The sequence below is a fragment of the Pneumocystis carinii genome (assembly GCF_001477545.1).
Source record: "Pneumocystis carinii B80 chromosome Unknown supercont1.2, whole genome shotgun sequence".
Taxonomy (NCBI): domain Eukaryota; kingdom Fungi; phylum Ascomycota; class Pneumocystomycetes; order Pneumocystales; family Pneumocystaceae; genus Pneumocystis; species Pneumocystis carinii.
In genome coordinates this window covers 197,161-220,341 of record NW_017264714.1, presented here as the reverse complement: position 1 = coordinate 220,341, position 23,181 = coordinate 197,161, and the positions used below count along the sequence as shown (strand labels likewise).

General features: G+C 30.7%; 14 protein-coding genes across 14 annotated transcripts; 8 read left to right on the top strand and 6 right to left on the bottom strand.

Moving 5' to 3' along the window:
* Positions 1 to 18: 18 nt before the first annotated feature.
* Positions 19 to 705, top strand: T552_00400 (ubiquitin-conjugating enzyme E2 36). The gene is made up of 4 exons (XM_018369015.1): positions 19 to 90; positions 138 to 282; positions 332 to 427; positions 480 to 705. The coding sequence occupies exons 1-4, from the start codon at positions 58 to 60 to the stop codon at positions 659 to 661; spliced, it is 456 nt and encodes a 151-aa protein (XP_018227283.1). The 5' UTR covers positions 19 to 57; the 3' UTR covers positions 662 to 705.
* Positions 706 to 1,124: 419 nt separating this feature from the next.
* Positions 1,125 to 1,973, bottom strand: T552_00399 (hypothetical protein). The gene is made up of 4 exons (XM_018369014.1): positions 1,941 to 1,973; positions 1,689 to 1,752; positions 1,340 to 1,641; positions 1,125 to 1,291 (listed from the first exon to the last, which is right to left on the bottom strand). Exons 2-4 carry the CDS (start codon positions 1,743 to 1,745, stop codon positions 1,171 to 1,173), a joined length of 480 nt encoding a protein of 159 aa, XP_018227282.1. The 5' UTR covers positions 1,746 to 1,752; positions 1,941 to 1,973; the 3' UTR covers positions 1,125 to 1,170.
* A 252-nt stretch (positions 1,974 to 2,225) lies between these two features.
* Positions 2,226 to 3,157, top strand: T552_00398 (hypothetical protein; the record flags this gene model as incomplete). The annotated part of the gene is made up of 6 exons (XM_018369013.1): positions 2,226 to 2,346; positions 2,393 to 2,447; positions 2,496 to 2,582; positions 2,635 to 2,670; positions 2,726 to 2,822; positions 2,870 to 3,157. 6 exons carry the CDS (start codon positions 2,226 to 2,228, stop codon positions 3,155 to 3,157), a joined length of 684 nt encoding a protein of 227 aa, XP_018227281.1.
* A 24-nt stretch (positions 3,158 to 3,181) lies between these two features.
* T552_00397 (hypothetical protein) lies at positions 3,182 to 3,572 on the bottom strand (the record flags this gene model as incomplete). Its single annotated transcript, XM_018369012.1, has 3 exons — positions 3,182 to 3,223; positions 3,269 to 3,394; positions 3,444 to 3,572. The coding sequence occupies 3 exons, from the start codon at positions 3,570 to 3,572 to the stop codon at positions 3,182 to 3,184; spliced, it is 297 nt and encodes a 98-aa protein (XP_018227280.1).
* A 58-nt stretch (positions 3,573 to 3,630) lies between these two features.
* T552_00396 (hypothetical protein) lies at positions 3,631 to 7,059 on the top strand. Its single transcript, XM_018369011.1, has 13 exons — positions 3,631 to 3,662; positions 3,709 to 4,874; positions 4,919 to 5,140; positions 5,188 to 5,319; positions 5,361 to 5,483; positions 5,526 to 5,776; positions 5,827 to 6,079; positions 6,120 to 6,238; positions 6,282 to 6,312; positions 6,357 to 6,504; positions 6,552 to 6,688; positions 6,737 to 6,838; positions 6,886 to 7,059. The coding sequence occupies exons 2-13, from the start codon at positions 3,722 to 3,724 to the stop codon at positions 7,011 to 7,013; spliced, it is 2,799 nt and encodes a 932-aa protein (XP_018227279.1). The 5' UTR covers positions 3,631 to 3,662; positions 3,709 to 3,721; the 3' UTR covers positions 7,014 to 7,059.
* Positions 7,060 to 7,307: 248 nt separating this feature from the next.
* On the bottom strand, positions 7,308 to 7,715 carry T552_00395 (hypothetical protein; the record flags this gene model as incomplete). Its single annotated transcript, XM_018369010.1, has 3 exons — positions 7,308 to 7,396; positions 7,437 to 7,632; positions 7,680 to 7,715. The coding sequence occupies 3 exons, from the start codon at positions 7,713 to 7,715 to the stop codon at positions 7,308 to 7,310; spliced, it is 321 nt and encodes a 106-aa protein (XP_018227278.1).
* A 126-nt stretch (positions 7,716 to 7,841) lies between these two features.
* On the top strand, positions 7,842 to 8,530 carry T552_00394 (hypothetical protein). The gene is made up of 7 exons (XM_018369009.1): positions 7,842 to 7,966; positions 8,009 to 8,025; positions 8,072 to 8,144; positions 8,185 to 8,248; positions 8,292 to 8,326; positions 8,374 to 8,401; positions 8,448 to 8,530. The coding sequence occupies exons 1-7, from the start codon at positions 7,885 to 7,887 to the stop codon at positions 8,482 to 8,484; spliced, it is 336 nt and encodes a 111-aa protein (XP_018227277.1). The 5' UTR covers positions 7,842 to 7,884; the 3' UTR covers positions 8,485 to 8,530.
* A 268-nt stretch (positions 8,531 to 8,798) lies between these two features.
* Positions 8,799 to 10,228, bottom strand: T552_00393 (hypothetical protein). The gene is made up of 4 exons (XM_018369008.1): positions 10,026 to 10,228; positions 9,621 to 9,983; positions 9,276 to 9,573; positions 8,799 to 9,229 (listed from the first exon to the last, which is right to left on the bottom strand). Exons 1-4 carry the CDS (start codon positions 10,180 to 10,182, stop codon positions 8,836 to 8,838), a joined length of 1,212 nt encoding a protein of 403 aa, XP_018227276.1. The 5' UTR covers positions 10,183 to 10,228; the 3' UTR covers positions 8,799 to 8,835.
* T552_00392 (hypothetical protein) lies at positions 10,208 to 11,242 on the top strand. Its single transcript, XM_018369007.1, has 6 exons — positions 10,208 to 10,414; positions 10,460 to 10,656; positions 10,701 to 10,720; positions 10,772 to 10,852; positions 10,904 to 10,954; positions 11,015 to 11,242. Exons 1-6 carry the CDS (start codon positions 10,254 to 10,256, stop codon positions 11,195 to 11,197), a joined length of 693 nt encoding a protein of 230 aa, XP_018227275.1. The 5' UTR covers positions 10,208 to 10,253; the 3' UTR covers positions 11,198 to 11,242.
* Positions 11,243 to 11,546: 304 nt separating this feature from the next.
* On the top strand, positions 11,547 to 13,703 carry T552_00391 (hypothetical protein). The gene is made up of 7 exons (XM_018369006.1): positions 11,547 to 11,808; positions 11,853 to 11,945; positions 12,000 to 12,078; positions 12,126 to 12,225; positions 12,270 to 13,395; positions 13,439 to 13,583; positions 13,627 to 13,703. Exons 1-7 carry the CDS (start codon positions 11,593 to 11,595, stop codon positions 13,662 to 13,664), a joined length of 1,797 nt encoding a protein of 598 aa, XP_018227274.1. The 5' UTR covers positions 11,547 to 11,592; the 3' UTR covers positions 13,665 to 13,703.
* A 223-nt stretch (positions 13,704 to 13,926) lies between these two features.
* On the top strand, positions 13,927 to 14,616 carry T552_00390 (hypothetical protein). The gene is made up of 4 exons (XM_018369005.1): positions 13,927 to 13,967; positions 14,012 to 14,085; positions 14,137 to 14,298; positions 14,341 to 14,616. Exons 2-4 carry the CDS (start codon positions 14,031 to 14,033, stop codon positions 14,568 to 14,570), a joined length of 447 nt encoding a protein of 148 aa, XP_018227273.1. The 5' UTR covers positions 13,927 to 13,967; positions 14,012 to 14,030; the 3' UTR covers positions 14,571 to 14,616.
* Positions 14,617 to 15,088: 472 nt separating this feature from the next.
* T552_00389 (hypothetical protein) lies at positions 15,089 to 17,592 on the top strand. Its single transcript, XM_018369004.1, has 10 exons — positions 15,089 to 15,285; positions 15,333 to 15,867; positions 15,917 to 15,992; positions 16,044 to 16,319; positions 16,366 to 16,472; positions 16,520 to 16,817; positions 16,861 to 16,923; positions 16,966 to 17,032; positions 17,076 to 17,317; positions 17,361 to 17,592. The coding sequence occupies exons 1-10, from the start codon at positions 15,135 to 15,137 to the stop codon at positions 17,544 to 17,546; spliced, it is 2,001 nt and encodes a 666-aa protein (XP_018227272.1). The 5' UTR covers positions 15,089 to 15,134; the 3' UTR covers positions 17,547 to 17,592.
* Positions 17,593 to 18,164: 572 nt separating this feature from the next.
* On the bottom strand, positions 18,165 to 19,176 carry T552_00388 (peptidyl-prolyl cis-trans isomerase-like 1). The gene is made up of 11 exons (XM_018369003.1): positions 19,101 to 19,176; positions 19,019 to 19,060; positions 18,955 to 18,978; positions 18,874 to 18,903; positions 18,805 to 18,822; positions 18,738 to 18,763; positions 18,659 to 18,694; positions 18,552 to 18,615; positions 18,469 to 18,501; positions 18,317 to 18,424; positions 18,165 to 18,273 (listed from the first exon to the last, which is right to left on the bottom strand). The coding sequence occupies exons 1-11, from the start codon at positions 19,131 to 19,133 to the stop codon at positions 18,211 to 18,213; spliced, it is 477 nt and encodes a 158-aa protein (XP_018227271.1). The 5' UTR covers positions 19,134 to 19,176; the 3' UTR covers positions 18,165 to 18,210.
* A 579-nt stretch (positions 19,177 to 19,755) lies between these two features.
* T552_00387 (hypothetical protein) lies at positions 19,756 to 22,414 on the bottom strand. Its single transcript, XM_018369002.1, has 5 exons — positions 22,254 to 22,414; positions 22,042 to 22,162; positions 21,952 to 21,992; positions 21,469 to 21,898; positions 19,756 to 21,416 (listed from the first exon to the last, which is right to left on the bottom strand). The coding sequence occupies exons 1-5, from the start codon at positions 22,366 to 22,368 to the stop codon at positions 19,802 to 19,804; spliced, it is 2,322 nt and encodes a 773-aa protein (XP_018227270.1). The 5' UTR covers positions 22,369 to 22,414; the 3' UTR covers positions 19,756 to 19,801.
* Positions 22,415 to 23,181: the final 767 nt, after the last annotated feature.

Sequence of the window (23,181 nt, the reverse complement as noted above, 5' to 3'; positions counted from 1 at the left end):
CTTTATCCTTATTTTCTATGAATCTTGACGTCTGCCGTATGGAAAGGACGTAGTAAAATGAGTCTGCCTAAGAGGATATTAAAAGAAACGGTAAAAATATTAGAAATAGAGATAATATATGTTAATAATACGTTTAGGAACGGTTGATTGCGGACCCTCCTCCAGGAATTATTGCAGAGCCGTGTCAAGAAAACTTAAGATATTTTAAGATAAAGATCCAAGGACCAGAACAATCAGCATATGAAGATGGGGTATTTTGTTTAGAATTGTTTCTTCCAGAAGGTTTATGTTAAAAAAACGGGTGAAAAAGGCTAAATTTGAGGGTTTTTAGAGTATCCTATGGTAGCACCTAAAGTTCGTTTTTTAACAAAGATTTATCACCCAAATATTGATAGACTTGGGAGGATTTGTATGGATATTTTGAAGAGTAATTATTTTGAGGGGGTTTTTTTGAAATATTTTTAAAAAAAATGTGTTAGATGCATGGTCACCAGCTTTGCAAATACGAACAGTATTATTATCTATTCAAGCACTTTTATCTACGCCGAATCCAGATGATCCATTAGACCAGTCTATAGGACAAGAATTTCTATGTAGTCGTGAGACATTTGATGCTACAGCTAAGGAATGGACACGTTTATATGCAAAAATTAAAAATTGATGTTAAATGGGATGGTAGCAGGGTAGAATGAGTTTTTATATGATGGTTATGATGCTGGTATTAAGAATGGATGAATTCCTCGTTTTTTAAATTTGAAATAAGGAGGGGAATTGTGATTATTAATTACTTTTTATAACGTTAAGCAATATTACTAACATTTGCATTATTATAATAATATTTTCATTTGAAAATGTATGTTTTGTTCATAGATATTTCCTAGTTAGAGAATTTGTATAATGCATAAATCTTTTGAATTTAGAATTTTGATTGATTCTATAGTTTGACTTTATATGGGGAAATTCTGGCCCAAGACTAGACAAAGGCATTTTATTGCGGAGAAATCCTTGAAAGAATAGTTATATCAATGCTTTAAATACACAAAATTAGAAATAAATGTTTTTTTTTCAATTATTATTTAGAAAAATTACTTAAGGTTGTATTACATTATAGACAAATATATAAAGTGAATAATATAGATATATCTATAAGTTTATAAAAAAAAAATAATCTCAACGGGTTGTAGATAAAATTTTTGATCTAACACCCCTTGCTTGTTGTTTAGAAACCTTTGATATAACTGTTCCACGAGCCTCCACTGCAAGCTTGGCTTTATTAGCTCTTTTTAAACTTCTATACAACATAATTAATTCTCTTTAAATTTAACAAAACCATTCATACTCCTGTGCTTGTTTCTTCTCTTTTCCTTCTTTTATTGCCTTTCGTCTTGCTTCCAGACGGACTTCTTCTCGTTGATTTTGTCTCTCCCTTATCACTTCAAGACTTGCCCCTACAATAGCTCGTTGAAACTTCATAGTACGTCGTGCTCTCTTCTTTGCTACTTCCTCTGTAATACCTTTTTTATGCATTCGTCGATAAAGAATTGTCCATGTAATTTTCCTGGGATTTTTTCGTTGAATAAACAACGATCCTGTTTTTCTACAGGAAAATCGAAATACTTTATTATCTCCCCTTACATAAATCTATTTCATAAGCCGTTTTGTTTTTTCTTTTTTATTGTATCCTTTACCTTCCCTTTTCCCGGATAAATTTTACTTCCTCCAAAAGAATCCACCTCAATCTTCATCTCCTAACTATTCAATTAGCTATATTCTTTAGATTTAGCTTATTTTATAGATTTATTATTCATGAATTCTTATAAATAGTGCCAATAGACGGCCTAGATTATCGTTTTTTTTCCAAAAAAAAAGGATTTTTAAACAAAAAATACTTAAAAGATGCTATTTTATGTATAACTGACTGATAAAACTGTTATTAATACCTGTTTATTACTCACTTTTTATGTCTTTTTCTCATATAATTTTTTCGTGAGGTTGAAAATTTTATTGGTTGCTATGACAACTCACTGTTGAGCCGGGTACAGCATAGTATATCAACTGTATATAAGGGAAGGTAAGTGGGAGAAATGAGATAATATATGAATGATTCAGAGAGTATATAGTTATAAACGAAATATTTTAGCTTATATATATGTATTTAAGTTTTTGAATGGGGATTTTCTGATAATTGGATGAATTGGAAGAAGAAATAGAAAAGAGGGATAGATATGGCAGAAATAACAGAGGAATCGCCGACGGTATTTCAGTGTGTGAAGTGCAGATCAGTGGTAGGTGATTCGTATGCATGGTCTGTATCACATAGAGAAAATAATACAATTACTTTATCAGGTAGATTTAAGGTATTTTGAGAAATAGAATGTTAAAAGAAGGAAAGAAGTTCCAGAGGACAGTATTATAGAATCAGAGGTAGAGGAATGTACGCCTCATGGGTAAGGAAGGGGTGATTTATGTATTTTATTAAAAAGTCATTTTTTCAGCAATTTTACAGAAATATCATGTAAACATTGTAAAGGAAATCTGGGTCGTATTTATAAATCGACGCCAAGACGGTTGGATGATATTCGGTAGCAATTGTTTTTGGTTTGAGAAAGATTTGTTATAATTAATGGGGATTAGTGATATGTTTACATTTAATCTTGATAATATTATATCGTATGTATTATTTTGGGGGGTAATAGAGGGAGTTAACCAGAATTTATTTATCTAGATATCAGCTTGGTCCAAAAAAATCACGACCTATTCAGTCAATGAATGGTATTTTTGGATCCTTTATAGATATGGAAATACAAAATGAAATTAATAAAGTATATTACAATATTTTTTTCTTTTATTTTGCTTATATCTATTTTAGCTTAAAAGTTTTACAGTTGCTGTTTTTGAACAAGTTGAAGAACTTCAAAATCGAAGTACATTTTTGGAAACTGAGTTACAAAAAGTTAAAAATTTTAGTCTTGATCTTTTAGCTAATAGTGACGAATATTCTCTTCACAATGATCATTCCGATTTCTCTCGAAAACAAACACTTTCTCATGTTAGGGTGCCTTCTTCTACTTCTGATTCACATGAACTTGCACATCATCTTCGTAAACGATCACATGGCATTGAATATAACTTAAAACGTCTTTCAAACATAGGTTAATCTTTACAATTCTATTTACTATCTCTACTCTCTATTACATTTACTTCTAGCTAATGGATTTTCATGCTTTATTTCTTTCAGACTTTATATTATTATATTCTCACTAAAAACACTATTATGATTCAACATACCAGACTTTCCAGAACATGAATTCTTCTTTATATATTCAATCATTTCACTTGAATATCTTTTCTCAATATTTTTATCATATATTGACTTAAGTGCTGGTGAAAGACTCTATAGCTGTCAAGGAAAAAATTTTAAAAAATATACAAACATTATAAACTTCTTCTTTATTTGGTGTTGTATAAATCATAAGGGTATATCCTGTTGCGATAGTGGCTGAACTCCAGAACCCTGCTTTTATCCACCGCTTGGCTGATATTTTCATTGGTATCGACCGATAAGACTTCATGTGGCTAGACTTCGATGTTTATGAAATAAACCAAGATTTTCAAAATAGATACAAACAAGTGATTGAATGTAAGGTGTTAGTGTGAATTGAGTAGGTACATTGTTTTTGAAGGGTTTAAATAACGTTTTTTATGGAGATATTCTGTATAGATGTATGATTATCAAGTAAAACGAGATAAATATGAGGGTTATGAGGATAATTGGGGTAAAAGAGATGAGGGGGTGTATTGTGAAGAGAAGATGTTTTGTAAAAATAAAGCCTTGAATGACGAGACGTATAGTATGAGATATGGAAAGATTCGAAAGGATCATTCAAATTATGTCCAAGTAGTGTCAATGCCGAATAATGGCAGATATCTTGGAGAAACACAGTTGTATTATAATAATTATCATATTAAAGTTCCAGAATTTGTGGAAAAAAATGGGCATCCTGTAAAAAAAATATATAGAAACAATACGATTAATGATTCCTTGAAATGGGATGGAAGATATTCCAATTCTCTTGATTTTAAGGATCTATATAAAAGATCGTATAGTGAAAACAATAAACGATTGTGGGGGCTTTCAGATGCACATTTACCATACCATCATTTTAATCCAAGACATTTTGATTCAGTGGAATATTTGAATAGAAGGCCTTCTTATACAGAACAAATTACTTTATGTGGTAGAGATGTATCCCATCATCGATATCCTTTGGCTGAGCCTAATGATATGCCATGGGGAATTCCTATGAGAAGTCGTAACGCAAGCATGCCAAATATAGGTTCCCAATTTAAACGACAAAATAATTTGTCCTATAAGTATGGACCTCAAAATTCAATAAAACCTTTTCATTATAAGGAAAAATCTTCAAGTTTCCTTATTCCTACGGGTTTTATAAAAGGGCCTATACATGACATTAAATCATTGGCTCAAGAAACAAATAATGATTCTATTTCTCTATTTTGTGATGATTCGCTTTCATCTGGATCTGAAGATAATGGTATTGAAAGTCCAAGAGTAATACTGTCTAGAAGCATTAATAATATAAATAAATTGGCGCCTTATTCTGTTACAGATAATTTATATATATCAAATGATATTGACCTTATCGATATTGATAATGATAAGCTTCTATATAGAACTGATAAGAGGTCTGATGAAATGTATAAGAATTCTAAAAAAGATGACATGATAGCTGATGACTTGACAATTGATGATCAAAAAAAACAAAAAAAACGTAAAAATAGTTTTGATGGCTTACAAAATAATTCTACTCATGGTTCTGATAAGGAAAATTCACAGAAATATAAAGAAAAATGTATGTTTTACAAGAATTCTTGTTTCTTATTTTAATTGAATTAGCTAAAAAATCATTCTTACGTTCTAAGAGTTTTTTGTCTAGAAAGAAATCAGGAAATGATAAAAGTGTTTTTTCAAATGTCGTAAATACAGAGAATTCTATGCTATATAGAGAAGATAATGATACGAATTGGCCATTAAATACTGTTGATCAAAAATCATTTAAAAACTTTGATATTGAGTTAGATACTTTTCAGACAAATGATATGGAAGCTTTATCTAATGGTATATCTTCTGTTTCAATATTATCAAAGTTTTTGATATGGTTTCAGTGAATTATAATAAGTTTAAATTACCTTTACATCAAGAAAAGTTAGAAATTAATGATTTAAGCATTGATAAAAATTATATGACATATAAAAGCAATAATTTAGATAAAAGAAAACCTTTTGATATTGTAGATGGTTAGTACTTTGTTCTTTTTTTTTTAATACTGATTAATTAGAAACTAAAAAATTAAAACAAGGAACAATGTCTATTTTTTCAGAGTATCCATTATCCTCTGATACTAATCTCTTTCAAAAAACTAGAAAAAATTCTTTAGATGCTTTTCAGGACCCAAGTTATGGTATATTGTTAAACTTTATTTATAAATTTAATTATTATATAGAATCTAAGATTTCCAATCAAATGTTGAACAAAGACACTGATAGAAAGATGTCATTTTCTTATTTAAAAAGTTTAAAAAATCATGTTTATTCTGCTGATGATCCTGAGACTCGATTAAAATATGCCAAAAAACTGATTCAGGTTGCTTCTGAACTTTCTAATGATACATTGAAAGATAAAAAATTTATCAAAAAGAATAAGGAAAAGTATCTATCGGATGCATATTCTATTGTAAGGGAATTGGTGAATTCTGTAAATCAAATATATATATATATATATGTGAATATTTTTAATATAAATAGGATCCTCCTTATCCTGAGGCTATGTTTTTTCTTGCCAACTGTTATGGAGATGGTACTTTGGGATTATCTGTTGACCATAAGCAAGCATATATATTATACTACTCTGCATCTAAATATAAACATCCTCAGAGTATTTATAGAACTGCTGTATGTTTAGAAATTGGAATGGGAGTTAAGAAGAATCAAGAAAGGGCTGTGCAATATTATCAAAGAGCTGCTTCCCTTGGCAATGTTACAGCAATGTATAAAATTGGTAATTTTTTGGTTTATAAATCTTTTTATTAACAATCAAGGTATAATATTGTTAAATGGACTACTTAATCAACTCAAAAATCCAAGGAAAGCGATTTTTTGGCTAAAAAAGGCTTCTGAATTAGCTGATGAGGAAAATCCTCATGCACTTCATGAATTGGTTTTCAATATTATATATTTTCTTAGTATTTAACTTTTGATAGGCAATTTTATATGAAAAAGAGGATAATGGAGGTATTTGAATTTAAAAAATTAACTGCGTTTTAAACAAATTGTAGGTGTTGTTATGCGAAATGAGGAATATTCCTTTGAATTATATATGAGAGCTGCACAATTGATGTATTCTCCTTCTCAAGTTCGATTGGGATATGCCTATGAGTATGGTATTTTGGGATGTGAAATTGATCCGAAAAAAAGCATTGCATAGTATATTTATTTATTATTTTTTTACTTTTCGTTGTTAATTCATTTAGTTATTTATCTGCTGCAGAAAAAGAAAATCCGGATGCTGAATTAGGTTTAAGTGGATGGTATTTAACTGGAGCAGATGGAATTCTAGAACAATCAGATAAAGAAGCGTATTTTTGGGCCAGAAAGGCTGCTGAAAAAGGTTCATATTATTTATAACAATTTATATTTTATTAAACAATTCCTTTAGGTTTAACCAAGGCTGAATATATTATTGGTTATTATTTTGAAATTGGAATTGGTGTAAAAAGTAATCGTACAGAAGCAAAAATATGGTATAAACGAGCTGCCAGTAACTTCTATTCATATCATTAATTATTTATCGTCTAATATAATTAGGAAAAGGATTTATAAAAGCAATAGAACGTCTTCGAGAATTAAAAAAGTTTGGCTACAATTTAAAAATGCCTGACAAAATCTATAATCATTGGCAATTAGCTGAAATGCTCGATTACACTATACCATAACTCTTTGTTTTTATACAATATATCCATTATTAATGTCTTTCTAAAAATGCATCATACATATATTTGCTTATTAGTAATGTGATTATATCTTTATCTTTTTTTTTTAATACACTAGTCAGTTTACGATATTAAATAATATTAATATACTATCATCATATTAATCATTATCTTTAATATTTCATTAAAGAAACCATTCTTCTTATTCAAAAACCCCTTCTATTCTTATTTTAAATACTAAACACTTCTCAATCTTTGATCTTGATTTTTTTCCTGCTTTTTCATGTTTTCTCCATATTATGCCCCAAATAAATGCAATTTCACCCGTTTTTCGCATTCCTCTTCTGATAACCCCTCTAAAGAAACATTCTCCTCTCTTCCATACTCTTTTCTCTATTAAAAAAATACATAATTACACATTTGTACCATATCGAACCCATAGCATCGGAGAAACGCCCATTGCCTCCCGAATAAGAACCGGAACATATGGATTACTCTTCTTCAATATAGGATACGCCTTTCTAATAAATAATCTGCTATATTCACCCTTTTTTTCCCCTTCAAAAATAACACACCTTGCATTTTTGCTTTCTTCGCTTATTTGGCACATATGAAACCGCAACTTTTTGGAAAAAATTAGTTATACCATAAAATATACTCATAAAATACCTCTTTAATATGTTTTGGAAGGATATAACGGCTCATTTCTTGCAATTTAAAGCTTCTTAATTTCTCACTATTTTTTGGAGGTTAGAAATATAGGGTTATATCGTTAAAAACCCTGAATGCTCACGTGATTTCTTGGATCTCATCAAACTTCAAGAATTAAAGAAGTTGAATTTTGTCATAAAAAACGAGATTTTTCAGTAAAATAATGACTTCCATTGTATTCTCCGTACGAAAAAAGTTTATATCTCTTTTGAACCATCCTTCAGGGCTAAAAACTGTTCATTTTTGTGGGTTTTTAGTATTTTAGAAAAAATACTAATAATAAGTAGGGGCGCCAGCAATGAAGGTACAATAAATACCTTAATAAATCATTGTTATTGAGTAGTTTTAAGTGGGGGCTTGTTTTGGCGGGTATTGGAGATTTGAAACGGTCATCGGATAAGCTCTCTGTTTCACAAAATATAGGTATAAAAAGAATAATATAAGAAGGCTATTTATGAGGCAGCTTTAACATTAACTGGGTCTATATGGACTCGATGGAGTATGATTATTAAGCCGAAGAATTATTTGTTAGTAATTGAATTAAAATGATAAGAAATAAATTGTTTTTAGATTGGCTACAGTAAATCTTTTTTTAGCAATTACAGGTAATGAAAAGAATGATTAGTAAGTATATTAAAGTTTATTTTTAAAGGAAGTGTTCAATTGTTTCGGATTTATCTGTAATTATTTTTATATATTTTTGGGTTAAAATTAATATATATATAGTTATCGACAAAGCTTAGAACGAGCAAGTTCTAAATGAATGAAGGAGAAGTAGAAGGAAGTAGGAGGAAATATAAGGAAATATAAGGAAATATATGGAAATATAATATCTTAGATTAAGAAGAAATCGAATAAATGTTTTAGAATGAATTGTTAAAGTTGATTTTTGTTTTGTTATATAAAAGTTATTTTTTTATGCTATGAATCTAATAAATATTAAGTTTGATACCTAATAATGAGAAACAAATAAATTATTTCAACATATGCTACAATGGATTGAAACGTATTTGTATTACCTTTAAAAAATAAAAATCTCTATTTGATTTATATAGAGATTTCAGAAAATATATAAATGTTTCATACTGATATGTAATATCAAGTAGAATCAATATCATGTAGAATGAATATCATGTGGGTTATTATCACTAGTTTCTGTGCAAAACCCATTTTTGAGCTCATTCTCATTTGAATCATAATATCCATTCTTATTCAAGATATCTATATTTATTGATTCGATCTTTTGATTAATATCCAGTAAATTATTTGATGATAAATTCATAATCTCTGGATTATTCTCCTCATAACGAGAGGTTTCTTCATTCATTCCTGATTTATATTTCCCTATATCTGATGAAAATATACTTTTTGCATCTTCTTCATTATAATCTTCAAATCCTTCCTCGTTCGAAAACGTCCTCGTTAACGACCTATATTGTCCAATAAGTTTATCTTCATTAAAAATAGGCGATTGAGGTGACGTTAATATTGAATGCGATGGAAGAATACTTTCCCTTTCAGTTCTCTTTATTTATTAATCTTATTTCATTATACCTAAATATTTCCCCATGTCCTCCTCCTTGTGTCATCGATCCTTCTCCTTGTCCTGTATTAAATGGATCCTCACATCGTGCCATAATCTCTTCAAGTCCCCCACCACTCCATCCTTTTCTTGCTATCCCCTCATATATATCTAGCTCTGCCCTAGTAATTAACGCTGTATAATCAAGAACTTTCGACCATGTCTCATGTATCGTATCTAACGCCCCATTATAATGTTCCGATTTTAATCGTTCTAAATCATCTGCTAGCTTCGATAGATCTACAAGTGCTTGTCTAAACGTTGCTAAATCTATTTTCTTGTTTATTTTTTTTACTTCTTCTTTCTCCCTCTCCTACCTCGTTGTCTCTTTCTACCAACTCTCAAATGCTCTGCTTCCCTCTCCTGGATCCTCTTATTCTTCTCCATCATCATCCTTTGATATCTATCATCTCGTTCTTGTGTAATTGCTCTAAACGTATCCAACTCTTCCATCAATGGAATTTCAAACCTTCTATACAACGTTTCACTCAAAATCTGTTGATGATTCGCTATAAGGTATTGAAGTCCTCCCGCTAACATAAATCCTGACATCTCTTCTTCTCCTACTCCCTTACATCTTGCACATTTCTCTAACGCCGTACCAAATGACGACGCTGTCTTAGATACTTGTACCAAGCTGTTTCTATATATCTTTGCTGCATAAAGAAGATCCTGATACGCTGTTCCATTCAATATCTCTATTATTTCTTCAATTATCTTACCTTCAATAGACGCTGAAATATCTCCCTTTGTTATTATTGTTTTGGGCAATGGTGGTGCTGATGAATAGCAAATTGATCCTACTGTAGGCGCTATTTGAGCCGTAGAAGACATAGAATAGCTTGGAGATGAGGGATAGTGCTGTAAATAGGACGACATCTTACAATCGTTGCTCAGTCTTACTCTCGTTTTTAAGACGTTCTTTGTCTAGAGGTTTCGGACGTCAAGAAATGTCTTTTCCTGCTTGTATTGTTCCAGCAAGAGCAAAACATACGGCTACCGTTATATTTGCACATGGTCTTGGAGATTCTGGAGAAGGATGGAGATTTCTCGGGGAGAAAATGGGATCTTCTAAGGTATTCTCTAATATAAAATGGATCTTCCCCAATGCGTTAGTTTTATTGGTGGTTTAAGAGGTATTAGTAAGGTTATATAGGCCTATGAGACCGGTGACGTTGAATTATGGGATGAGAATGTCTAGTTGGTATGATATTGCAACATTAGATGGGGTGGAAGATGAGGAGGATGAGGAGAATATGATGAGGAGTAGTAAAGAAATACATAAAATTGTTATGGAAGAGAGGAATGAAGGAATAAATAGTGAAAGGATTATAGTGGGAGGTTTTTCTCAGGGTAAGAGGGGTTAAAGAAGGGAGAATTAAGAAGTGATAGTATAGGATGTGTTATAGGACTTTTGGTAAAAAATGAATGAAAGAGAGAGATTATGAGTGTGAATTGATGAATAAAGTCAGGATTAACGTATAAGGAGAGGCTTGGGGGTATTATTGGATTTTCTGGGTATTTACCATTGAGAAAGAAGATTCATACGGTGAGTGAGGGAAGAAGAGGGAGATAAGAAAGAAAGAATAATGAATAAAAGATGATTTCGGAGAGTAATTTAAGAACGCCGATTTTTATGGGACATGGAAGGGTTTGTAGAGGGAGGAGGAGGGGTTAAGGAAAGATAGATTAATGAATTGAATGTTTTTAGAATGATCCTATTGTTAAATTTGAATATGGACAAGAAAGTGCAAGAATTTTGAAAGAAGATTTGAAATTGAATGTTAAATGGAAGGAATATGATGGATTACAACATAGTGTTAATGAAAATGAATTAAAAGATTTTTCTGTGTGGCTTGGAAGTATACTTGGAGAGGGGGGGAGTGAGAAGTGAGTAAGAAGGGGGTGGAAGGGAGGGAGTGGAAGGGAGGGAGTGGAAGGGAGTGGAAGGATATATAGGTGGATAGTATATATAGGTTAGTATATATGGGTTAGTATATATGGGTATTCTTTAAATCTAAAGGTTAGATATCTGTTTTTTAAAAAATTCAACTATAACTAAGGCTATAGATGGTTATTCGAAATGGCTACAAAGCTTCCTTTTTACAACTATTTTACTACTATTTTACTACTTCAATACAATTTCTCTTTATTATAGATTATTCTCTTCTTTATTATAGATTATTCTTTTATTATAGCAAATATAACTATATTGAATATTATCTTTAGTTTATTATATATTTTGACCTGACTCGTTTAACTACCAATAAAAAAAGCAAGACCTTGGAGATGCCAAGTGTCTCTACATTAACATCAGAAGATAAACAGATTATTAAGAAATGTATTTCTAAGCCTAATAATAAGATTATTACAGCAGCAGTTGCACGACTTTATGTTGCTTATCCGAATCCTAATGAATGGAGATTTACAGGAATAAGTGGAGCGATTGTTTTTACCTATGATATGATTGGAAATACGTTATTCCTTAAGATGGTAGATATTTCAGTATGTATGGATGTTTTTGAGGGGTTTATATTGAGGGAAAATAGAGTTCAAACCGTGGTATTATATGGGATCAAGAATTGTATGAAAATTTCCAGTATCATCAGGATAGGACGTTCTTTCATTCGTTTGAATTGGAGGTATAGATGCTAGGAAGAGGGACTATGTATTTTTTTTCTGATAAAAATGGTTAGAAATGTATGGCAGGGTTATCATTTGCAGATGTGAATGAGGCATCGAGTTTTTATCGGCGTGTAAATGGACGTCTTAATGGTAAAATAGTGATTTATGTATGGGGAGGAGGGTTAATATGGGGTTAGTTAATTCTCATAAAAATTCGAGTGTAGTTGGGGGGTTAAAGATGAGTACGAAGAAGAAATATATAGATAAATCGAAGATTGGGGCGCCGTCGCATTTTAAGTATGAAGAATAAGGTTTTTTGTATGATATATTAATGGTATAAGACATGTTAGTCATATTGGATGGGATTCAGAGAAGGGATTTACAGTAGAAAATATAGATCCATCATGGAAGAAGCTTTTTGAGGATTTAGGGCGATTTGGATTTTCGTATGAACAAATTGAGGAGAATAAGGAATTTATTCGGGAATATGTTGCAAGGAATGGGGGGTTAGGGAATAATAGTCAAGGATTAGAATCATCACAAGTAAATACATCAGTATCACAAGAAACTATTAAGAAGTCACGTATGCCACCGCCACCTCCATTACCGCCACTTCCGGCATCATCGAGTTCCATTTCTAGGACCGATTCGAATAAGAAATCGCCGTCTTCGTCGTCTTTAAGAAGAGTACCGCCGCCACCACCACGTAAATCTCATGTTTTTACGTCAGAAACAAGTCGACCTTTGGAATCAACGTCTGTTCCGCCTAGTCCTCCGCCTTTGAGGAATTCTGTCATTAATCAACATAGAACTTCTCATGTTTCTACGGTTAACATAAATGCATCATCTAATTTAGTCAATTCAACAGGAAATAAGGTTTCCATGGAATCAGATGTTAAAAAGTCTTCTTTACATGAAAGCTCTACTCGTAAATCATCTTTATCATCATCATCTGGGCCATTATTCTCAAATCATTCATCCGATTTGAAGTCAGATTCTATAATACCATCTACTTCAGCTTTCAAATCAGATGCTCACTTTTCATCTTCAAATAAAGATAAAAATACAACTTCTGATAGTGCAATGTCTTTATCTTCATCTAGGAATTCTGCTTCTTCTTATCGATTACCTAATAAGGCTTCTGATGGTTCATTAGGTTCTACTCTTGCACCACCACCACCACCACCACCACCGCCTCCTCCACCGCCACCGCCTCCTCCTCCTCCTCCACCTCCATTGTCAACTCCAGCTTCTGCATCTTTAGTCTCTAGATCGGCATCATTGGGTTCTTCGAATAAGGGTATTACTTCTGCTCCTCATTCATCTGGTGAAAAGGTTACATCTTCTCATAATACAGCACCAACAAATCATACTCCAAATCCACCATCTGATCTTATTTCAAGTGCTGATCGTTCTAATTTAATGGCTAGTATTAGATCAAGTGGTGGTGTTTCTATGTTAAGAAAGGTATTTTTATAAAAAAAATGTTTCATTTTATTAATGGTTTAAGGTGGAACCTGCTTCATCCTCAAGATCTTCCTCAAGCTGTTTTAACGGAACATCTCGTTCTACTAATGGCACCGGAGGACATATTAATTTAGAGGATGCTTTAGTTGCTGTTTTAAACCATCGCAAAGGAAAAGTTACTCTAAGTGGTATGTATTTTTATTCTATTTTTACTATCTTACAATTCTATAGATGATGATGAATCAGAAGATGATGATTGGGACGAATAATGGATTAATTTTTATTTCTTTATTTATTAGGATACTGTCTTTTTTACTAAATCTTTTGTTGATATCTCTTGCTCTGGTTTTTCTTTATAAAACATTGTAGCATCTCTTGTGTAGAATAATATGAATAGATTTCGAATTTATACATTTTTATTATTCTTTACTTTTATAGGTTTTCTACACTGCCATTTTTCCCGGTTGCTGGCGGGCTTGAGAACAACCTCAAAAAATAGTGATCTTAACAAAATACTAAAAAGAATAGATTAAACAATACTATTCAAAGGAAGATTTTTGTTCTTTTTTTCAGTATGTTGTCTTTGTTTTTCTTTTAATATTAATATTTTATTAAGTACATTAAATAAAGAAATAATGGATGATTCTAAGTTGTCAAAGTTGCAGACAAATGTTAGAATTGGAGGAAAAGGTTGATATTTAGAGAATATTCTTATTTGAAGAAGTTTCTAAAAGTATAAAGGAACTCCTCGTCGTAAAAAAAAGGTCGTACATAGAACACAATGTGATGATAAGAAATTGCAGTCAAGTTTAAAGAAATTAAATGCTCAGTCTGTTGGAGGTGTTTCTGAGGCTAATATTTTTAAAGCGGGAGGATCTGTAACTCATTTTTCAGCACCAAAAGGTTGGATTTTAAAAAAATCAATCAAATATTAATTTATCCCAGTTTTGGCTTGTATTACTTCAAATATGTTTGTAATTTCTGGTTTCTCTGAAGAAAAAGAGCTAACTGATCTTGTTCCTGGTATTTTAAATCAGTTGGGTCGCGATTCTTTAGCATCTCTTAGAAAATTAACTGGAAATTATACCAATTTACAAAAAACTAAAGAAAACGATCCTAATGGGGATGATGATTATATCCCTGATCTTGTAGAAGTATTTGATGCACAGGATTAATTTAATTAATCTTAAATTTTCAATTTTAATAAATCTTTTTATTTTTTTCAATATTATGTTGATTTAGGAATATGGATCTTTACTTTTTACATGTATTCAATAATCAAGACTGATTACTCTAATATTTTTATTTTGATTTATCCTCTTTATCTATTATATAACAGTAGGTTTAACCCTTCTATTAGAGCTAACCTTTCCTCTATAGGGTTATACCCTCGTCAATTTAGGACTAAACCCTAGTTTCTATTAGGTTTAGCCCCGCTTCATTAGGTCTAAACCTACTTTCTACTAGGTTTAAACCCTCTTCTGCTAGGTTTAAACCCTCTCTTTAGGGTTATCTTTATCCTTTGATTCACCCCCATTTTATAAACATAAACTTTCTTTGATTCAACAATTCTACCCTTTTTCCTCTCAAAACTCATCTTCTTGTGTATATTTATATTATCTGCTATTTCATCAATATAACCTCATACGCGATACGCGTTTAAATGACCGCAACGTCTTGAATTTTCTAGAAAATGTTTTTCAACAAATACGTGTTTTAAAAGCAGAAAAACTATATAAATGAGCCTTCCCGGATATTCTTACCATCCATCTTTATGTATGGATGTGAAGAAAGAGTCCTCAGGCGATTTTTTGCGCGCATATAAGGTGCTAGAAGGGCCGGATGATATTGATAAGGAGAATTATGTTTTTAAAGAGCTTTATAAACATGGTATAATGCTATAAATGAATAGATAAGATGATATTTTATGTGTGTAGATGCATTGAGTAGCCGATTTTCGGGTTCAGATAATATAGGAATATCTAGAAGTGTTTTGCAGCCGAGATCTAATCATGTGGTTCAATCGGCTAATATTCCTAAATCAATGAATATATCGGTTAAATCTGTGCCAGAAACAGTTGGATGTAAGGTTTTGGATCGGTGTGATGAGGTGCTTTCTCCGGATTCTTGTTTTTATTCTCAACCTATTATTAAACCTCCTAAAACAGCAAATACTAGTCAATTTTTTAGGTCATCTACATCAGTTAAACCAGCTAGCTGGATTTTAGAGGAGAATAGTCCCTCTAAAGATCTTTCGGAGCATGTTGATGCTTTAAATATTAAGAATGAAGCTGCTATTAAATCATTTGAAACATTTTCATATGCTCCGGAATCATCATCTAGCTTGAAAATAGAAAAGACGATTTTTGCCAATAATTCTTTTATTCCTGATACGACTATTCCTTATAAAAAATCATGTAATGAATGTAATACTGATAATGCTGAATTTGTTTTGGCACCATGTGGTCATAAGTTGATTAGATGATTTTTTTTTTTTTCATTCAAATGCTTATGTTATTAGGATTTGTCAAAGATGTCTTTCTAGTTTGATCAGCGATGTTCCTATAAATTTATATATTTGCTTTATATGTCATAAGGTATGTTATTAGGCTTTTTATATTATTAAAGAATGGTTGATAACTAGTTAGGAAATTGCGAACTTTACCAGAAAGTCTTTTTTAGAACCTACTTTGTCGTCTAATAAGCTTCAACCAGTATCTGAATTTGGTTTTCCGAAAACTAACTCTCTTTTAAATTCTTTTGAAACAAAACAGTCAAGACATTCTATTTTCTCCGAAAGTTCTGAATCATTGAATTCTACAGCTAATTGTTTTTTAAAGGATTCTTTAATGTTAGAAAATCCATTTTCTGATATGAGCACTTTAGTTACTCCCCAAGATTGGACGTGTTTGAAAATTTCTAATGTTCAACTTTAATATATTTTTAAGTTATTTGTTAATATATTCGCAGATTCCTTGGGATCTTTCTATCGAAGCTATTCATGAATTTCTTGGCAAAAATGCTCGAATTGCTCCATATAATGTTCATTCTCAACCTATTCATTTTATTATGGATAGGTAATGCATTCTTTTTTTTCTTTAAATGACTAATGTACTATATAAAGAATGTCCGCTAAGACTCAAAGTGAATGCTATGTAGAGTTGTCATCAAGAAATGATGCACAACGATTGGCAGAACGTCGTTCTGGTAAGCTTTTGGGATCTAGAAATGTTGTTTTGGAAATTGCAACTCAAGAAGAACTTATGAATCGGATATTTCCAAAGTGGAAGGGTGAATGGAAAGGTGTTAATCCTTATGTAGATGAAAATTTAAAATCAATAAGACAATTTTCTGTTCCTAAGGCAGAAATTGTAACTAGAGAAGAGTTGAATTCGTTAATTAGTCATGTGAAGACATACAGAGTAGGTTTTGTATTAAAATTAAAATGATATTAATTGTCGTTAGAGTCCATATAGTCGAAAATGCCCTCAAAGACCATTTGAAGATTTTATTAGCATTCTTGCCAAAGTTGGTTTTCTTTTTTTTTTATGATTTTTATAATTATGTTAGTTTCCATGGCATAAAGGCGATTTTTATACTATTTCTCAAAGAGATTTATTGCATTCCTCTTTAATAAGTAGTAATTTGTTTTTGTTTGACTTTATAGCTGATAAACTTAGGTCTTATTGAAATTTTGAAAGGTCATTTCAAAAAAGGACGTTTAATCGAATTGAATTTTCGTCTTCTTGAACGTTTAGTTCATGCTGGAACGACAAATACATGTTTCACTGAAAAACAGAAATTCGAAATATTTAAAACGGCTGGTTTATCTTGTAATTTTCATGTTAATAGGATATCTTTGATGAATTTGGGCTTAAAGGCTGTAAGTTGTTTTAAAGTAGATCATTTGCAAACAACAGAGGTATTTTTATTTATTTATTCTTTTGCATTTTTAATATGCGTAGATATTATCTTTTTTGTTGTATAATGGGTTTAAAGTAGATGATTTGCAATTGTCAGAGAAGGATTCGTGTTCTTTATCAGATATTGCAAAAATCGAGATGTCATATATTAATTCAAAATTGCTAGAATATCGGTCATCAGTTTTATCCACTACATTACATTCAGCTTTTGTTCCATCTCGTATTTAATTTATAAATTTCTGATTGATCTTGATAATATGCATTTATAAGAATGGGAATAGAATTGTTTGCGGGATTATATTAATTAACAAAGGGTGTTCATAAATTATACTTATTGAGTTTTTAATATATTAAATTGATAGTCGCTGATGGGTGCTTTATGCGTGTGTATCGGGTGATAATTATTTTAATGTTTATATTGAATGATTTACTTTATTTGAATTTGAGGATATTATATTTTAAAAATTATTATTATAGGAATAATTGCTTTTAAATTGGGACGGTTCATGAAAATCGAGTTAGGTTTTTTAATTTTATTGATGTTTTTGTATGGCTGATTTATATGGATTAATTCTTAAATGTGGAATTATGTTTTATTCTAAAGGATGAGGCATTTATATCAATGGAATTGGATGTTTTTGAGAATTTGGTGATTTTATGGCTTAATATATTAGATATTTATATTTTAAATTCTAAATAGTTTTATGTTATACTTGAAACTTGGGTTCTTAAATATATTCTACTGATAAAATAGTTTATATTTTCTGTTATTTTTATGACTTTTCATACTATTTATTATAAAATTAATATTTGGTTTTGTTTTAATTAAATAAACGTTTTTATATTAATGAAATTAAATGTAATTTCATTTTAAATCTTTAAAAATTTTAGATTATGCATCTGTAACTATAGCTCTTCTAATTTTTATATCTTCTTCTGGTCTATCATTTGAATCCTCAATAATTATTAGCTAAGAGAAATAAAAGTGTCTTATATACTGTTTTAACAAGACCTATCCGTTGAACTACTTTCATTCCTTGCTTTACTCGCCCAAAAATCGTATGTTTCCCATCTAACCAAGGTGTTGCTGCCAGTGTAATGAAAAACTTTTATTATTAACTTAAATTATTCTGATAAAAAATAAGTTTACTTGAGATCCATTTGTTCCTGGACCCGAATTCGCCTAAATTAAGAATAAATATATATATATAGACAAGTATATATCTAATAAACCATAGATATAACACCTGCACCTGTATGTTTAAGATCAGGATGTATCTCATCTTCGAATTTATCTCTGATAAAATAAAAATACATCAATATACCCATCAAAAGATTACCCATATATTGATGATCCTCCTCTACCTGTTCCTGTCCTTTAACTAGTTAATTCTACTCAAATAACTTAATATAATATACGGATCTCCTCCTTGTATAATGAAATCCTAGTATTATTAAATACAGCTTTAAAGGTTTTTTTTCAAACAGGAATAACGCGATGAAACTATTAATAGTTATTTAAGTTTCTTTTTCTGAAAATTAAAGGATTGCTTGCTATTATATTATCATAATATCCACGTCTTGACTATTTATGTTATTTAAATGAAAAATATACACTTTTTTATGAAAAAAAAACCAATTCATAGAAGTTTTTGCATGTCTAAAGCATAAATATGTTTTTATAAAGCAATATAATATACCTTTGGTGCATGATTATAATAAAGCTCTATAGTGACTGGACCCTATATACATTAATTTTTAAGAAAAAAATGTTAAAATAACCATAGATGTTTCAAGAATAACGTCTCCCATCATTTATAATGTAGATTATGTGTTTTTTTATGTATATTTCTCTACTTTTTTGCTGATTTTTTTTTTGGAGGTCTTCCAAGAGACTTGTTCGATCACTAAAAATCTTATCTCCAAATCTCCACTTAAGAATGATATCATATAAATAGAGAAATATCCTTTATCTGTTTTATTTAGACGTTGTTAGAATTCTTTAGATTTTAAAAATGATATATTATTTTTTTTTTTAAATTATTTAATAAGATCATGAAATAGATGAGTAATGGTTAAGAATTGATAAATATATTTATTATTCCTTAAGTAATTGAATAGATTCATGTTGATAGTTAAATTAAGAAACAGGTGAATTTGTATTGATTGATTTAGAAAATGTATACAGAAAAAAAGACCCTTAAAAATCAATTTAGTTACATTAAAATAGACAAAAGGCAGTTTCTAATTAAATATGAACTTGGATGATTTCCTAGATCTAATAATAATTATGCAAATAATAAAAATTTTTAACTGTTATGTAATAAATTGCAGATTTATATTTATTCAGAAAAGTAATAGATCGGATTAGAAATTAATGCGATATAATGTAGCCTGAATAAAGAACCAAGAAACTTATGATAATAAAATATCTCCGTTCATTTTTTTGTATTGGGTATTCTTGTTATAAAAGAATCAGCAGTCTAGACCATTGGACCTCTTTCGAAAGAACTTGTACTACTATGTCCACTACCACTTCCTGATGCACAACCATTTCCATTGCTTGCTGTACTTGCGCTTGCACTTCCTGTTAAACTTCTTTGAGGATTTATATTCATACCATTTTTTGTAGGACCATGTGATGGATGAGGATGCATAATCATATTTCGAGAGGGGATGTGTCGCATCGATGTTAATGGTGCTGAGGGTGCTCGTTGAGGTACGTTTGGCGGCATATTCCCAGAGTTCATAGTTGATAAATATTGATGACTCATATGATGTGCATGACGTGTTAAAGGCGCGCCATTAACTGTAGGATGATACATTGTAGAACGATTACTTTGAGGTGGTCCGTATGTGCTAGAATCACGCATTTCATCCGATTTAGCTGTAGTTAAAGAATTTGTGCGAGAATTGACTAAAGTTTTCGAATCGACAGTTCCATATCGATTTGAAGAATAACCCAACATAAGACTATTTTGTATATGGTCACACGTTCCTATTAAGCTAACATCCATTGTATTGTATGGTTGAGATCGTGAATGTGAACGTTGACGCGATTCCCATCCGGCATAATCATTGTACATGTCAGCTTTATTCTCAAAAGTACTTCGCATGCTACTAGTTGATACTTTGTTTGTACTTTTTCTATGACGTCGAAAAGTCATGCTCATCATATCAAAATTATCTGAATTTATTGGTTGAAAATTTGGTGGAGCGTTTGAAGGAATATGATAATCTGCATAATCATCATCATCATCATAACCATATGAACGTGTACTATATCCATCAGTAGCATGGTTCTTAGGAAGCCGTGCCATATTCTTTTTGTATTCTAATGCTTCTTTTTCACGTAATAATTTTTCACGTTTAATTAATGCTAGTTTCTTTTCTTTTAATGACATAGAATCATATGCACCTTTTCTTCGTTCTTGAACATGATTATATGATTCATCAATATTATTGATATAATTATGATCTTGATGATCTATTGCATCAGCATCATCTGCATTCGAAACATGTATCATATCTCCATACATAGCAATATCTGCAAATTCTTCAAGTCCTTCAAGAGAATCATGTCTAATCAACTGCCGAGGAGAACCACGTCTATAATGTCGATCTCCCGATGAAATGTTATATCCATTTGGTTCATGGATTAGATGATGCTTGCGTTGCTCTTTAGCTAAAGATTTTGGTGATAGCTGTCGAGGTAAGATAGTTGATACAGATGGAGATTGTCTATGAAGATGATTACGATTATTCAAATTATGCATCAAAGCATGAATTGTTTCCAATCTAGGAACAATGATATCGTGTTTATTTGCAATTTCAAGAGGATTTGTCAGAAAAACTTGAATTTCCATTGGACGTCTAGTAATATAGTCTTGGTACATTACAGACTGAGCTGTATCATTCGCCATGGAATTCATGACTCTAGATTTAAACTCAGTATCAAAACTACAATTTTGTGCTTCTGCTATTCGTAAAAGTTCGTCAAATAAATTGGATATCAATTTTCTAGCATTTTGGTTTTCTAAAAGAACGGAATGATTAGGTTCATCAAAAAGCACGCTAATAGGATGAAATGAGATAGGTCTATCGTATAATAATTAATATATGAAAAAAAAATAAAGATAAAAATAAATACCCAATCATTTTCTCCCACTGTTGTTGAAGAATATTAGGCGAAGAACGGCAATTGATGTTTCCTGCCTCCAATGTTAATTTCAAAGATTCTATCATGTCTCGTTGAGTTTCCTCTGGAAGTATTAAATTTGGTTGTATAAGACCTATCCAAACATTCTTAGATCCAGAATGCTCATAATCGGCTACATTTAACTGAGTCAATGTAGCTTCTGAAACAAGAGAAAGAACAAGATTTTTTGGGAACCGTTCTATAAGTTGATGTTCAATGCCAATCGTATTAGTGGTATTAATGATAATGCAGGTATGTGAGGATGTAACAACTGACTCGATGATGGTCGCTATATCATATATATCCGGAAGAGCTTTAATACATACAAAAACATAGTCGAATGGACAGTGAGGAGTTTTAGCTTCCTCAATTGTTTGAACAACTAAATAATTAACATCAATATACACAGAACAATAGATAAAAATATTTGTTTACCTCGATGAGGTTTGAATCGTTCTGAATCATATATATTGGATCTATATATATATATAAATTATAAATTAACATAAAAATATCAATACAAACCTAAAAGAAATACCGTAAGAAGATACTGCATCGAAATGATTACGCCAAACAAGTGTAACTTTGCAAGCATTGCTAGATTGAAGTCTCCAGGAGAAAAATGCAGAAATAGCATTACTTCCGACTATAAACGTTATATTAGTATTTGTATTTAAAAAATGCATTATTTAATCGTCATTTTCCTATCAAATATTGCACTTTTATTCCATACTTACCAGATAAAATATGAATAGGAGAATTAGATGGACTAGATTCTTTATTCATAGTCCCTTCTTGTACTTTATACCCATCTGTTTCTGCTGGTTGTATACTCTTCCCCAATTGTTCCATTTTTAATAACTATTATATTACTAATCAAATTTTAAATTCCAAATCCTTTTTTTCTGAATAAATTTTTAGCGATTGATATATTTGTTTAGATTCCCCCGTTTTCGCCTTATAAGCCGCAAATATGCCCCGTTTTATACCCAATTTTCTACAAAACTCTTTCCTCTTTGCTTTCTCAACTCTGATCTATCTCTTTACTTCTTTTCCCCTATTTATATACTTTCTTTTTTTCACTATAAATCGTGATGCTATTATATGTTAATTAATGCCCCAATTGTCATAATAAAAAACTTCAAAAGCACGTTTTCTATGTTATCGTCCACTCTGATGCAATATTCTATGCTTTTTTTGCTATTCTTCTTAGAAATAACTAATAAATATGAAAAACAATCTATAATTAACAATTAGCATTAATCGTCCATTTTCATCCCGGAAAAAAACCTCTATTAATAATTCCTTCTGGTGATTCTTCTACGGCCTTGAGATTCTCTTATTCCTCTATAACCCTCACTTTTTGACCGTTATAAATACCCTTTTTCCTCCCAAGACCTTTTGTCTTGTTGCTTTAATCTTGCTCCGTTGGAGACGCGCATTTCGATACGCGATTATCACGTGACTTTCAAAGGGGAGATATATAAAAAAGATGATTGAAGATGTAAAAAAGAACTAAAATGCATTGGAATAAGAGTATAAGTAATTTTCTGATGAATAAATTATATGAAGTTTTTTATTATAATTTTTTTTGTGATATTTTTTCTATAAAAAAGCCCATAGAAAAGATGAAATATATTAATATAAAAATGAAATAGATTTTTG

Bases quoted from the DNA above. Each gene is read 5' to 3' on its own strand.
- T552_00400 (XM_018369015.1), top strand. From the start codon at position 58: ATGAGTCTGCCTAAGAGGATATTAAAAGAAACG. The intron at 283-331 runs GTTTATGTTAAA...GAGGGTTTTTAG, and splicing joins AGAATTGTTTCTTCCAGAAG to AGTATCCTATGGTAGCACCT. The intron at 428-479 runs GTAATTATTTTG...AAAATGTGTTAG, and splicing joins TTGTATGGATATTTTGAAGA to ATGCATGGTCACCAGCTTTG.
- T552_00399 (XM_018369014.1), bottom strand. From the start codon at position 1,745: ATGAAGATTGAGGTGGATTCTTTTGGAGGAAGTAAAATTTATCCGGGA. The intron at 1,642-1,688 runs GTAAAGGATACA...CTTATGAAATAG, and splicing joins TTTATCCGGGAAAAGGGAAG to ATTTATGTAAGGGGAGATAA. The intron at 1,292-1,339 runs GTATGAATGGTT...TATGTTGTATAG, and splicing joins GAGAAGAAACAAGCACAGGA to AAGTTTAAAAAGAGCTAATA.
- T552_00396 (XM_018369011.1), top strand. From the start codon at position 3,722: ATGTATGATTATCAAGTAAAACGAGATAAATATGAGGGTTATGAGGAT. The intron at 4,875-4,918 runs GTATGTTTTACA...TAATTGAATTAG, and splicing joins ACAGAAATATAAAGAAAAAT to CTAAAAAATCATTCTTACGT. The intron at 6,689-6,736 runs GTTCATATTATT...CAATTCCTTTAG, and splicing joins CAGAAAGGCTGCTGAAAAAG to GTTTAACCAAGGCTGAATAT.
- T552_00394 (XM_018369009.1), top strand. From the start codon at position 7,885: ATGACTTCCATTGTATTCTCCGTACGAAAAAAGTTTATATCTCTTTTG. The intron at 8,327-8,373 runs GTAATGAAAAGA...TTATTTTTAAAG, and splicing joins TCTTTTTTTAGCAATTACAG to GAAGTGTTCAATTGTTTCGG. The intron at 8,402-8,447 runs GTAATTATTTTT...ATATATATATAG, and splicing joins CAATTGTTTCGGATTTATCT to TTATCGACAAAGCTTAGAAC.
- T552_00393 (XM_018369008.1), bottom strand. From the start codon at position 10,182: ATGTCGTCCTATTTACAGCACTATCCCTCATCTCCAAGCTATTCTATG. The intron at 9,984-10,025 runs GTAAGATAATTG...TGAATGGAACAG, and splicing joins TATTTCAGCGTCTATTGAAG to CGTATCAGGATCTTCTTTAT. The intron at 9,574-9,620 runs GTAGGAGAGGGA...ACAAGAAAATAG, and splicing joins TGGTAGAAAGAGACAACGAG to ATTTAGCAACGTTTAGACAA.
- T552_00392 (XM_018369007.1), top strand. From the start codon at position 10,254: ATGTCTTTTCCTGCTTGTATTGTTCCAGCAAGAGCAAAACATACGGCT. The intron at 10,415-10,459 runs GTTAGTTTTATT...AAGGTTATATAG, and splicing joins AAATGGATCTTCCCCAATGC to GCCTATGAGACCGGTGACGT. The intron at 10,955-11,014 runs GTTTGTAGAGGG...GAATGTTTTTAG, and splicing joins TTTTTATGGGACATGGAAGG to AATGATCCTATTGTTAAATT.
- T552_00391 (XM_018369006.1), top strand. From the start codon at position 11,593: ATGCCAAGTGTCTCTACATTAACATCAGAAGATAAACAGATTATTAAG. The intron at 12,226-12,269 runs GTATGAAGAATA...TAATGGTATAAG, and splicing joins GGGGCGCCGTCGCATTTTAA to ACATGTTAGTCATATTGGAT. The intron at 13,584-13,626 runs GTATGTATTTTT...ACAATTCTATAG, and splicing joins AGGAAAAGTTACTCTAAGTG to ATGATGATGAATCAGAAGAT.
- T552_00390 (XM_018369005.1), top strand. From the start codon at position 14,031: ATGGATGATTCTAAGTTGTCAAAGTTGCAGACAAATGTTAGAATTGGA. The intron at 14,086-14,136 runs GTTGATATTTAG...AAAAGTATAAAG, and splicing joins TGTTAGAATTGGAGGAAAAG to GAACTCCTCGTCGTAAAAAA. The intron at 14,299-14,340 runs GTTGGATTTTAA...AATTTATCCCAG, and splicing joins TCATTTTTCAGCACCAAAAG to TTTTGGCTTGTATTACTTCA.
- T552_00389 (XM_018369004.1), top strand. From the start codon at position 15,135: ATGAGCCTTCCCGGATATTCTTACCATCCATCTTTATGTATGGATGTG. The intron at 15,286-15,332 runs GTATAATGCTAT...TTATGTGTGTAG, and splicing joins TAAAGAGCTTTATAAACATG to ATGCATTGAGTAGCCGATTT. The intron at 16,924-16,965 runs GTTGGTTTTCTT...TAATTATGTTAG, and splicing joins TTATTAGCATTCTTGCCAAA to TTTCCATGGCATAAAGGCGA.
- T552_00388 (XM_018369003.1), bottom strand. From the start codon at position 19,133: ATGATGGGAGACGTTATTCTTGAAACATCTATG. The intron at 18,904-18,954 runs GTTTTTTTTTCA...TAACATAAATAG, and splicing joins GCAAAAACTTCTATGAATTG to TCAAGACGTGGATATTATGA. The intron at 18,695-18,737 runs GTATATTATATT...AACTAGTTAAAG, and splicing joins ATTATACAAGGAGGAGATCC to GACAGGAACAGGTAGAGGAG.
- T552_00387 (XM_018369002.1), bottom strand. From the start codon at position 22,368: ATGGAACAATTGGGGAAGAGTATACAACCAGCAGAAACAGATGGGTAT. The intron at 21,993-22,041 runs GTTTGTATTGAT...ATATATATATAG, and splicing joins TCTTACGGTATTTCTTTTAG to ATCCAATATATATGATTCAG. The intron at 21,417-21,468 runs GTATTTATTTTT...ATTATACGATAG, and splicing joins CAGTGGGAGAAAATGATTGG to ACCTATCTCATTTCATCCTA.